The sequence below is a fragment of the Melospiza melodia genome, chromosome 20 (genome assembly GCF_035770615.1).
Source record: "Melospiza melodia melodia isolate bMelMel2 chromosome 20, bMelMel2.pri, whole genome shotgun sequence".
Classification (NCBI taxonomy): domain Eukaryota; kingdom Metazoa; phylum Chordata; class Aves; order Passeriformes; family Passerellidae; genus Melospiza; species Melospiza melodia.
This window is the reverse complement of record NC_086213.1, coordinates 14,367,657-14,381,120: the sequence shown is the minus strand read 5'-3', so window position 1 is coordinate 14,381,120 and position 13,464 is coordinate 14,367,657. Positions and strand designations below refer to the sequence as shown.

General features: G+C 45.9%; 1 protein-coding gene across 1 annotated transcript in view; it reads right to left on the bottom strand.

Annotated features, from left to right (window-relative positions):
* Positions 1-12,843, bottom strand: part of GLT1D1 (glycosyltransferase 1 domain containing 1) — a 36,686-nt gene extending 23,843 nt beyond the window's left edge. Inside the window, exons 1-4 of the mRNA XM_063173226.1 lie at positions 12,763-12,843; positions 6,068-6,216; positions 4,011-4,116; positions 1,508-1,559 (exon numbers count right to left, since the gene is read on the bottom strand). Of these exons, the coding sequence (XP_063029296.1) occupies positions 1,508-1,559; positions 4,011-4,116; positions 6,068-6,216; positions 12,763-12,830 (375 nt within the window). The 5' untranslated portion in view covers positions 12,831-12,843. The remainder of the gene's footprint in view (positions 1-1,507; positions 1,560-4,010; positions 4,117-6,067; positions 6,217-12,762) is intronic.
* Between the last annotated feature and the right edge of the window lie 621 nt (positions 12,844-13,464).

The window sequence follows — 13,464 nt, the reverse complement described above, 5'->3', positions numbered from 1 at the left end:
TATTTTAAATGGGCCTGAGGAGAATGGGAAATGAAATGGAATGCTAATAAAAGTGGCTTAGGTAATTCTTCTGCACCAGTTTTATGCTCCTGAAGTAAAAATCTGACCATGAGCATGAGATCTTTTATAGCATTTCAAACTCACCTGGAATGCAGATCATTGCAAGGGCTGGACTACACACTTCAGAATTAAGGTAATTTATCCAGTGAAATGAAGAGAGTGTGTTGGAAGGGACAGCCTTTGACAGTGCAAGTGCTGACATGTTTGTGATGCACACTCTTGGGTGATATCCCAGCTAATGAAGCCCCATTGGAGGAGCAGTGTGAGCTCACATGTAAATACCATGAATATCATGAAAATCATCAATAGGAGCTGTGGGTGCAAGGATGAGCTCATGCTCCAGCTGGAATTCAGGTCAGGATCAGAGCATTTCAGGCACAGGCAGCAGCTGGATTTCAGTTCAGGATGGGACAGATCTGCCCCCAGTTCCCTGCCTGCCCCAGACCCAAACCCTGCATCACCCTCACAGGCCCCCATACAAAAGTGTTTAGGTAAAATCAAAGCCTGGTACCCAAAAGCATTTGAGGTGCTGATTCTGGAACTATTTCAAAGCTCAGTTTGGTTTCCTCTCCTTACACTCTGTTACTTTTGTCCTTTTCTTGCTTAATATCCCTGACAGAAGCTGTGCCCTTTCCTTTTTACCCATCATGAAGTTCATTGTAGTAACTATTAAAACCAAATCACATTTGTAAAATAAAATACCAAATCCCATGTCTGCTCATGTATCCTTTCAATAAAAACAGATTTTAAAAATCAATTAATGCTGGAATACGGCATTGTATGCCCTGCACTCTCAGTGATTATTTTTGAGCCACGAGTGCATTAATGGTTGTCCTATGATGCAAATTGGAACTGAAGAGGTGCCCAGCACTTTGTTCCAAGTTCTTGCATTAATAGTTCAGCCTCAGCTGGTGTTTCCAACACCTCCTGCAGGAGGGAGCTCCTGCCTTGCTGCTCCCATCCCCAACGGCTCCTGCTCACCCCTCACTGGTCTGCTGATCAGCACACAGAAAAATCACCTCTAATTTACCTCTGCAGCTCCCCTTAAGAGGTTCATTCTGTTCCCAGAGTTGACCAAACAAGTATTTTCAAATTATACCTCCAAATTCTTTATTGTAACTATTGCTGTCTGGAGGAATTTCGTCAACATAAAGTTTAGTAAATGATGCCAAGAGAACCAACTTGGCCTCAGGAGAGACTGGGTAACAATAAATGGTTTGTTTTCAATGTTACAGAAACACTTCCTGAGCTGCTCCACACTCTCTGCTAATCCTGAAGAGCTTTTAATGCCAGACCCCTCTGACTGCACATCAGCATGAAATGCTCTCTCTGAAAGGACAGCAGGGCTGGGAACAATGCAGATTATTGCAATTCTCTGCATATTTAGGGCACATTTAGAGCATGCATATCTGCTAATACAGTAAGCACTGCCACCACACCAACATACCCACTCTGCTGCTGCCAGCTCCTTCATTTCCACCGTGAAAGCCACTGCAAACCTGGTTAAGGGGACAAAAATAGTTGGGATCATCTGCTTAAAGTGTTTAAACATTAAAAAAAGTACTTCAAAAAAAACCTTGATAAGAACTAAGATCAGAGGCTTACAAAGCTGATCCCAGCTGAAAGACAAAAGCAGGCTTTGCACTTGCTCCAGCAGCAAATTTGGTTAAACCAGCAGCAGTTCCTCAGGCCATCCACTTGTTCCAGCAGCAAATTGTGGTTAAAGCAGCAGCAAATCCTGGTTAAACCAGCAGCAAGCCATGGTTAAAGCAGCAGCAAACCCTGGCTAAACCAGCAGCAGCTCCTCAGGCTTTGCACTTGTTCCAGCACAAAACCCTGGTTAAACCAGCACAAAACCCTGGTTAAACCAGCAGCAAACCCTGGTTAAACCAGCACAAAACCCTGGTTAAACCAGCAGCAGCTCCTCAGGCTTTGCACTTGTTCCAGCACAAAACCCTGGTTAAACCAGCAGCAAACCCTGGCTAAAGCAGCAGCAAACCCTGGCTAAAGCAGCAGCAGCTCCTCAGGCTTTCCTGGGAAGGTGAAGTGGGGATTCCTCAAAGAGAACCCCAAACAAGGGCACAGCTGCCAGTTTGCCCAAATGAATGCACACAGCAGCAGCAGGATTCCCATGAATGCTGAACCAGAACTCCTGCTTTTGCTTGGTGAAACAAACCTTATTCCCCTCCGTGTGTTCTGTGGGATCTGCTTTATGGCCCTGCAATGAATTTCACACCACAAGCTGCCAGCTTTGAGGGTATTAAAGCCCCTGCAAACGCTGCCTTTGTCAAGCTGCACATGCTCCCTCCCCAGATCATGCAATTATCCTTTCAATACATCACATTAACAAGCATAAAAAGATGTCACTTCTAAGTCTACAAAATACTGTTCAATAGGAAAAAAAATACCCCAGAGGGGTACAAGCACCATTTAGAGGGATTTGATTAAAAATGAAACACTCATAAGGCCAGACAGTGTTCAATAGTTTGTTTTATGGAATGTGCTGGGATATTGTACTGGACAAGTAATCTACAATTCATGATGCTTTCTGCTTAGAACCCTGCAATCAATAAAGAAAAAAAATCAATGTTTCTTTTAATAACCATGCAATGAATAACAGCAGTGATGCTACTGGAGACGAGGCACATTCAGAATAACTTCTGGAAAACTGAGATGCTTTTCCTCTAGTAGAGAAAATATTGTAAACTGCACAGGGATGTCATAATACATTTTGAAAGATCATAGATAATTCAAGCTGTTAAGGTATACTTCAGGTTCCCAACTCAATAGCATTAAAAAACATTCAGTAAAGCAGATTTTGTATTAGCTGTATTTGTGACAGATGATATTTTAAACAGAGATGGATCAAATGGACACACTCAGAGATTGTTTTTATGTATTTCTCATTTTGCACAGTGCTGAAATCCATCTGGCACATTAGATATCTTTTTCCTTTCCTCCAGACCGGTTTAAAGAACAACTTCTGATTATTTGATAACAAAAGCAAACAAGTACATAAATTTTTTCCTGAGTGGAACCTTAAGTTGCTCTCAGCTCCAAGCCACGCTGCGGCACGGGAACGTGCCCTAATGATTTTCCAATGAGTGTGATTAAGTGCTGTCTTTAAAATCTGTTTGCTTACCACATTTTATGGGGGATTACAGACAGAGCAGCACATCTCTGTGGGTGCTGAGTGAGGCAATAACAGCTGGGAAATGGAGAGGGAGCAGCAAGGACAGAGCAGGAGAGAGGAGCTGGGGCAGATCCTGCCTGGCCCAAACCCATCCTGCTCTGCTCTGAACCAAAACAGCTTTCCTCCCCCAGCAGGGCCATGAGCAAACACTGCTGAAGTCAACAAACCTTTGGATCAGCCAGGAGAAAACTGCTTTCCTGGGGATGTTGAAACTATGAAACGCACTCAAAAGTCTTCTCAGTTTTTAGTAATTTCCTCTGGTTTAGGATCAGTTCTTGCTCTACATTTCATGACTACACTGGCACAGCACCAGAACTTTCCAGACTTTAAAACACCTGAAAATGCTCCCTTGTCATTTCCCCTAAAACCTGAGAGAATTTGCTTAAAGACTTTTTCAATCTCTGCTTCTTTGCTCATGGGCCCAGGGAAAGGATCAAATTTCAAAGGATCAAAAAGCAGAAAAAAAATAAAATTTAAAAAAATCTGTTTGTCTCAGAGGGATCCACTTTTCAACCTGTGCACAAGCTGTGTGTGAGGAGCAGGGAAATCCCAAACAAACAGGCTGCACTTTCTGATCAAACTGTCCCCCTCCACCACTGAATCACAGACACAGGTAAAGGTCACCAGGATTTCAGCATTCCAGGGTTTTCTGCTGGCCTCCACACCTTCCAGTGCTTCCAAGTGTGTGGGGAAACTTCCTAAAGATCTGCCACACAAAACGCAATTTCCTGTCAGAAACCTCCCACCCTGCCCTCACCTGGCTCTCTCCAGCACTGCTCCCATCACCTGGCGTTTCTCTTTGCATTTCATGTCTTCATTGACATCTGTCCCTCCAAAGATGATCCCAAAGGGAATTCTGCTCCCTGCAAAGCAATCAGAAGGTGGCCAATATTTAATGACCGGAGTGAAAAGGGGCATTGATAGCACTGAATCACCTATCTGAGCAAAAATCTCTGAAAAGGAAACTGGAATTTTAATTTTTTTAGCACTGTAACCCCACACACAATAACTGCACTTTCACAGGACATCAAACCAAATGGGAAACAAAGTTTGTTGATAAAGACAGAAAATGTACCATAGATTTCAATTTGTATTTGAAAGTTAAGTGAGCTGTAAGATCAGGATTTATTAGCATTGCTAATTTCCTCATTACTAAATGAGAGAGCAAGCAAAAAGAACGAAAGACTAATTACCATTCTGGCTACTTGGAGAATTTCCTTGGCATTTGTTGATATTACACTCTAATGCTTGCAGGTGGAGGGAATTGATGTGCTCTATCAAAGCACCACTGCCTCTAATCTTCCAGAGACAGACTGTCTGTAACACCATATCAAATATGCACTGCCTCTGTCATAAAGTAAGAAGTGAATAATTGTGATGCCATCTATTGGGTGTGCTGATCCTGTAAACAGAATTTGCAGGATGAGGCCAAGCAGATCAATAGTGTGGCAGCAGTGGTAGTGCAATCACTAAATTTCTAAATGTCCCAAGAGCCAGGAATGTTCTCTGGATCCCTTTTTTTTGTCCCAAAGTCTGCAATAACCTTTACACTTTGACTGTGATAATCTCAGAAACCTTACTATTACAGTCCTACTCTGCAGAGATTTTTGGTTTATTTCTCTTTCAGTCACTGCAGATACTTTTAGAACAGTGTAACTGATAATAATCAATAAATCAGTGTAACTGATTTATTGAAACTCCTTTGGTAAAGCATCAGGCTTTTAGGTCACTTGGGACTTCGAAAAGGCAACAGCAACACCATTTGGGCATTGCCATGCAAGTTAAACTCCAGTAAAACTCTACTCCAATAAACACTAAAATTCAGCTTTATCTCCTGTTCCTCAGCAAAAATCCCCAAAAAACCCAAAAAAGATGGTGCTCAGACTTTCAACATGCTTCCTCCAAAACAATTCAAGGTCTTGTCAAAAAACCAATCATCTCTATGTTCCAACAAGCCTTAATTCATAAGTGAGCACAGCTCATTTTACATTATTTTACATTTTACATTTATTTTTCGTGTTTGTATTTCAGTCCCTGCTGAAACCAGAGCCCCTCTGGAGCAGAAGCAGCCCAGCAGAGCAAACTCAGAAATTCAGGCTGTCTGCACACCCCCAGAACAGAGTGGGGGCACTGCTGAAATCCAAACCAAGCCCAGACATCAGTGGAAGGTGCAGTTCTGTGCCTTTGGACAGATTCCTGTAACTCAGGGTGCTCTCAGCTGAGGATGCACAAACTGCAATTTCAGCAGGTGAAATTACTGTCTGTAATTCTCAGAGCCAGTGCTCCCAGTCTGTCATTAGTGGCAGGCTAAAATTTTGTTCTCCGTGGCTAAAGAAAATAGAAAATTTTATTATTTGTCTGATAACATCCTGTCTCCTGCAGCCTGGCTGACAGGAATGTTATTTCACGTTGAAAAACCCTGACTCGTTTCTGAGCAGAAAAATGAAATTATCCTCCCTGCTTCCTTCCATTTGAGCCCAGCTCTCCTTAGCCAAGCCATTGTCCTCTGAAAGAACACATTTACTGAAAGGACCTAATGTTAATGTAATGCTCTCATCCTGATGTAGTTAAAGCACTTAATCACCAAGAGCACCATGACGTTTAAAAGTACATTTATTTAGTTCTCTCTCTATCAGATCTCCCATTGAGAGGGATTTTTAGCATTTCTGAACGTTTGCTGAAATGGATAAACAGAGAGAGGATATTGTGTGTGGGTTTGTACATTTACAGCCATGTGTAGCAGCTAGGATTCATTCTCTTCCCTTGCAGGACTTTTTGGGAGGTGTTTTTATTGCAAAGCAGGAGGAGGATTACCTTGCAGCAGTCTGCCTCCTTTATAGAGGTGAATGGCCAGGGCTGCATCAAACTTGTCTGAGGAGGTCAGGTTTGCTATTTCAGCTGCACTTCCATACATGAAAGCATCTTTAAGAACACAGATGTGACCTGCAGCCTCTAGATGATTCCTTCATTATTGGGACAAACAGAAAGAGAATAAAGAAGTCACTGTTAATGTCATAGGCACACCAGTGTAGGAAACAAACTTAATCAAAACGTTTTTCCTCCAACTTTGCTCTTTCAACTTTATGTCTTTTTTGTTCAAGCAGATATCAACCAGGAGCTTCTTCACAAGGCTGGTTTTCTTTGCCTGGAAGATATTTGTTATCTTCACCACTGTGAAGCCACAGGCACCTTCCAGCAAGGTAACGCTGCCTGGGCCAAGCACAATCACCACAAAAATCAGAAAAAATGAAGCACGGTCAGGACCTTCCTGACTCAACTTATTATTCTGAAATAATCCCTCCTTTTGAAGGGAGGTGTCAGAATTCTTGTGTCAGAATTCTTGTGTCAGGCCTTGCTCTCAGAGATTCTCAGCTCCTTGTTCTGCAGAAAGGACACCAGGTGAAGAAAGCACAAACATGTCCAGCTGGTCAATGCTACCAAAACCACAGAACATCAAAAATGAATGCATCAAGAGAGCCAGAGAGCTGAACTGTGTTCCCCTTCTGTTTGATGGTGGGTTTAATAGCTTCTTGTCTCAGCTCACCATTTATAAACCAGGCAAAGGATTATTGAAATATAAGCAAAAAAAACTACACAAAAGTAATGACACAAATATTCAAGTATAAGCAAAAAAACTACACAAAAGTAATGACACAAACACCTTCACAACCTGCTTTAAAATCTCAGTTGACTGCCTGCATCATGTCAGCTTTCATCTCCTGATTACTGCACAGCCTCCCCAGAAATGCGATTTTCTGTGATTTTCTGTCCTGCAGAAGTTAGTCACTCCTGCAGAAATTGGTGCTAAGAGTGCTGTAAAATGTCTGGGGGCCTTGGAGGGAATGTGCCAGCCCTGACTGTGTCAGACAGAGCTGCACTGGCACCACACATGGTGCTGGATTCCCTCCTCAACCCCCAAAGAAACGCCTTTCGTTCCACTGTTCCAAACCAGACCAATAAATCATGACAGCTGCTAACAAACAATGAAACACAGCCACATTTTAAGCTCCTTATTGACACTGCTGAGCCACTCTCAGCACCAGCTGCCCCACGAGCTGGTTCCAAGTACCTGCCCTGCCCTTGCACAGGCTCTCCATCCACATCCCAATAACGATGCCCCAATCTCCCAGGCATTCCTCGGGATGCTGCTGCGAGCATTCCATCATTTCACAGGTGCTCATTAAATGGTCTAAGAGGGTTTTTTCCCATCAGCACTCCAATTAACATAAATCACTATCGTGTACAAGCAATATGTTTGCATATTACGATTAATTTGAAAATAACTCTCTCAGGACAGCAGGAATCGAGAAACTCAGCCAGGAATTCCAATCAGAAGTGGTTTTTTTTTTAAATATACTAGGGATGACTACTTCTCCACACATTCCACAGCTCCACATCTCCCTGGGGAACAGCAGCTGTTCTGCAGTAAATAGAGAGGGATTCCCCAAGTGTTCCAAGGCTCAGAGATTGTGCACTACCTCTACAGCTTCAAAATTATTTTTTACACATTTTTATTCTACTCAGGAGCACGTAAAAAAATTTGCATACATCTTTAGAAGGAAAAATAAGCAAATATTCCCAGAATAATTCAAATTCCCAGATTTAAACAGGCCCTGATCCCCTGAACATTCCACTGAGTTTGATATCATTAATCACAAGTTTCAAATGATGCATCTATGGAAATACACGAGTGTAGAAGCTGAGTTATTGGGTAGTATTTAAGTGCTGAAATTTACAGCGTTATTTTCATATTTTCTAAATGGCTTTTCATCTTTATAGCAAAAAAAGCAGGGTGATTTTCACACATATGCTGTTACCAAGGAACATGATTGGGGAGTGCTGCAGTTATTGCAGGGATTTTTTTGGAAGACAGATCTGTGTGTGAAGTCACAGATGTCCCCGAACGAGGCCCAGGCACAGGAGACACGTCATCCATATCTCTTCTCCTCCTGGCAAATTCACATTATTTTGCCATTTCATCAACAAATACTTGGTGAATGAGAAACAAAAATTAACCCAGCTCCTGCTGTCTGGGGATCAAAATGCAACACTGGAAATGCAAATCTCAAGGCTACATTTTCTCTCTATCATGGTTCTTAACAGAGGAGATAAATCCCCAAGAGTCTTAACAAACCCTGAATGTTGCTTGGAGCTAGAAATTGCCTTGCCCATTCTCCCCTTCTGCTGAAACTCCCATGGAAGCCAGTGCCATGACTTGGGGAAATAATATTTCTAAAGTGGAGCTGTCAGATCCCAGACTTTGGGTGTTTTTCTAGGCAGAAAGCATCAGGGAGAACTCCAGCCATTCAGTAAATGTGACAGAGCATTTTTAGAAGTACATTACACTGATATTTATACACACCTGAGTATTGGACAAAGTATTTCCCAGTCCCCATCATTTTAGCATTCAGGAAATTAATTTCTCTTTGTTTGGTACATTTGTAAAATTCGTTGGAAATCACAAAGCTTATAAGCGAAACTTTCAAGTGTGTTCTCTGGATCTACACTGTGTGCAAAGATCCTGCTAAAAGCTACAAGCCTTTCCTGACACACTTTCACTTTGAGATTTCTGTAAAAAACCATTTTTCTCTAACACATCTGTGAAATACCAAGCGATGTTTTACAATGTTTAAATTTTTATTCCCTACATAATTGGTTACTGCTTCTCACTTCTCCTGGCTAGCAGTCTCCCTCCTCCAGCATGAATCTGCAGTTCACAGGTTTGCATATCAGAAAACAGTTTTAGAGTTCCAAACACAGCCTGGCTGATGAGAAGGCACAGGAGTTAAAAGTGTGCTTATTTCTAAGGTATTATGGTCGTGAAACTTGCTCTGTTTTCTGTGATGTCTTCCTCTCAGAAACATTTACCTTCTAAATTTCAACTGATATTTAATGGAATTACTTGCAGACAAAGAATGTTTGATTTCCAAAAAGTTCCTGGTAGGTGGATACACTGCCACTTCTTGAATGGCACAAAATAGGCTTCATCCAAAAATATTAATTATCTCTTTCCCTCAGCTGTCTGCTCTGCACAGCAGCTGTGCACCAACTCCTGTTAAATGTACATGGCACAATTCAGAGCTTGTTGAGGGAGCAGAGCCATTCCACTGCCTTCAGAAACTTGGCCAGACCTGAACACTCACAATTCCCACTGAGGCTCATCAAGTTACACGAGCTGAAACCCTGCCCGATCTCCTGTTTTCTTTGTAAACGATCTTATTTTTTCAGAATTGTTAAAACAACATGTCCTTCATTTCCCTCTCAAACCTCTCCTTGAAGCAACATAGATAAATTGCACTGGCATGAGTGAACCATGAATAAAGTTCACTGTGAACCACAGAAATTGAAAATGTGAGTGAGGATGGGGACCAGCTCGTCCTGTCTGTGTGCTCTGAACTCAGTAACTGAGCTCGGCAAGGACCAGAGAGCTCTGCAAGGCTTGAACCCTTGTTACACACAGTTCCTGCAGTGCACACCATGCTGGTACCAAGGGCAGCCCCTGTAAATGATGGATCTCTTGCTAAGGTGCAAAGAGCACCTGTCCTGGGTTCCTGCTTTGGGGATGGCCACGCAGAGTCAGCAGGGATGTCCCAACCTGAGCAGGGATGTCCCAACCTGGGCAGGAAGGTCCCAACCTGGGCAGAGCCATCAGGGATGTCACAACAAGGATGTCCCAACCTGGGCAGGAAGGTCCCAACCTGGGCAGGAAGGTCCCAACCTGGGCAGAGCCATCAGGGAGGTGCAGGAGCTCCCAGAGCTGCCCTGAGGACAGGAGCATCCCCTGCCCTGGAGCGTTCCCCTGTGGGATTCCCACCCTGGCACACAGGGTAAAGTGAAACAGTAGAAATGTCTGGATTACTGAATGCTCCACTAAATGTCTAAGCTCAAAACCAATGGTCCAGAGCAATGATAAGCACAGTTGGATTTGTGGTTTAATTCTCTTGCAGGTGATTACCTGGAGATTTACAGAATGGCTGTCTTAACCGGCCAGTTAATGAGAGCCAAAACAATTTCTCCCTCTCCAGAAAACATTTACATATTGGCAAAACAGTTAATCTAAATCTTTCTAATTAACCTATTAATTCCAGATTTCTATTCCTCCTTACTACCAAGTAATAAAAGATGAACAAAACATTTCAGGGGGCAGGGAAGAATAATTTCTTTTCTTCCTTGACACATCTTTGATCTCATTTCTAAGGTTGAACAATGGCAGCCTAAGCAAAGACTTTTGCTTAGTGCTGTACTTATTCATTGCTCATATTTTTTAAGGTGATTAAAGATTATGCACACCAATAGGAAGAAAGCCCACAGCACATTCATTATACCACTTGTTTTAGCAAGTTGATTTTTAGCCAAATTAAATTCTGGTACCTTTGTCACCACTTACTTTAAACTCAGGAAATTAATATCTTATTTATGAAAAGATGAAGCAGTTATTGGAAGAGTTGTAATATCATAAACAGAGTATACACTGTTATATTAAGCCATAAAATTAATCTATGCTGGCAAGTGTTCCACTCGGAAACAACACCATTGTTTCATTTATATTTAACCAAAAGTTCAACATTTAAAAAAAAAATCAGGTAAAGGCACCTTGCTAAGCCACTGTAGCTCAGTACAATGTGCTCACATATTCACTATCAATATCTGTAATTAAAAGACTTTGATATAATATGTGAACCCTTGCTTTTCTGGCTCATTCAGACTTATTTTAACTAGAAACAATGCAGAACCTGCTTTCCACTAGATTAGCTCTGAACAGCTCCAGCCTAAATGTACATCTGACTTCCCTCAAAGTGGAATTGAAGAAGAAGGAAAGTAAATATTTGATTTGTAAAGGTACATAACCTCATAGAGGAAAATTGAGCAGTGATGTGCCCAATAGCTAGTCTTGTACTATCCAGTGAGAGCAAAGGGTAAGTAACGAAAGGAAATGCAGAATGCCACAGGAACTCTGCTGCAATGTACAGGCATAAAAAGAAGTATATATATGCATATAAAGAATTTACTTGTCTCAATATTTTAGCAACAACTATGGTTTTAAAATAGCAAAACCTTCAGCTGTCTCTGGAGTCTGGAGTGTCTACCCTCAGTGCCAGGGTGACAGGACCAGCAGACATGCCCTACCAGCACCTCATACACAGAGCAGCCCTGCAGAAGTCTCAGGCTTGGTATGACACAGGCAGTGTGAAAACCTAATGTCTGAGGATGCTGCTGTGCATAACCTCACATGAGAGAGACAATGCACAGATCAAGGTCAGGGAAAACCTGTAATAGCAGAATATCCCAAGAGATTCATCCAGAGAGAAACAGCTAAACTGTGGAAAACTCTTAGATAAGATGAACCCAAATCATTATTGTGGGCCTCAAGAGGACAAAACCATTGGGAAATTGTTTATTTTCTATAGTGATTCATTTTTTTTTATAGCTGACGTGCACAGTGAAGCCCCAGCAGCAATGCTCTCAGCCACATCCCTTTTCCACGTCACAGAAAAAGCCAAACGGGGACATGTGGGATATTTCTGCGGTTCTGTTCAACCGTGCGATTTCCCAGCACTGCAGCGCCGTGTCCGTCATCCATCCATCCATCCGTCCGTCCGTCCATCCATCCCCACGAGAGCCGCAGCCCGCAGCGAGGGCAGCCACCGGAGCGGCTCCCGCACGGCTGCAGCCGGGGCTGGCTCTGGCTCTGCCGGGCTGCCCTTCACACCGTGTGCGCCAGCCGGGGCTGGCTCTGGCACTGCCCTGCCGCCCGTCTGTGCCACCCCCGAATGGCTGCAGCCGGGGCTGGCTCTGGCTCTGCCCTTCACACCGTGTGCGCCAGCCGGGGCTGGCTCTGGCACGGCCCTGCCGCCCGTCTGTGCCACCCCCGAATGGCTGCAGCCAGGGCTGTGCGGCTCTGCCCTCCCGCCCGTCCCACTGACTGTGTTATCCCCACAGCCTGGGGCAGCCGGGGCTGTGCGAGAGCGGCCCGGGCTCCGCCGGCCGTGCCCGCTCTGGGCACGCACCGGGCGGGCACCGTGCCGGGCAGCGCCGCAGCGTCCCCGGGCTCGGCCGCCGCCCCCCGCACACCCCCGGGCCGCCGCTCCCCACACGCTGCCGGGGCCGGCGGAGCCACCGCCCCCCGCACACCCCCCGTCCGGCGGAGCCACCGCACACCCCGGTCCCGCTGGGCTCTGCCGGCCAGGGATTGCGGGGGGCGGCGGCAGAGCCACCGCACAGCCGGGGCCGGCAGAGCCATCGCACACCCCGGCCCCGCTGGGCTCTGCCGCCGCCCCCAGCACACCCCGGGCTGCCGGAGCCACCGCCCCCAGCACACCCCGGCCGGCAGAGACGCCGCACAGCCGGGGCCGCCGGAGCCAGCGCACACCCCGGGCCGCCGCGCTGTGCCGCCGCCCCCCGCACTCCCGGGGCCGCCGGAGCCGCCACCGTGCGCCGGCGCGGGCCGCGCATGGCGGGCGCGGAGCGCAGCGCATCCTCCCCGTCGCGGCACTCGCTCGCTCACTCACCGGATCCTGGCGGCCGTGGTGGCGTTGCCGGTCTGTGCCCGCAGGCACGCCAGCAGCAGCAGCCTCATCGCGGCCGCTCCGCTCCGCCCGCCGCCGCCTCACCTGCCCGCGGGCCCGGAAACGGCGCTGCGGAGCGGGGCCGGAGCGGCCGCGGCCCCGAGCCCTGCCCGACCCACCCGGCGGGGATGGGCCGGCCCCGGCAGGTGCTCCCGGGCAGAGGGCACCTGGATACCTGGCAGAGGTCCGGGTGCCTGCCCACGCCTCTGGACAGCGCTGTGTGCCCTCGCTAGTTCGGCACAGAGGTGACACGCTCGGATGGTGGCCGGGGAACGGGAATTCAAAGGCCTCCTGAGGACAGCAGCACAGCCTCTGCCTCCCGCTGCCACCCAGGAGCGGCCTCATGCTCGGGGCAGGAACAGCCATAGGAAAAAGCCTAAAGGTGGGCAAGATGCCACCAGAACAGCCAGAGGAACACGCTAGTCTGAAGAGTAGGGAATGGGATGGACAAAGACCACTCCCAGCATCAGGAAGGCCCTCAAAACGCAGCAGAACCAAAGGTGTGTGAGACCAGGGAAAAGGCAAGAAACCACTGCAACAGGCAGAACCCAAAGATACAACAAAACGGGGAAGAAAAAAGAACAAACCTGAACTGCAGATGAAGAAAAAGATATCCCAAACCAGAAGGCAGTGTTCAGGATAAAA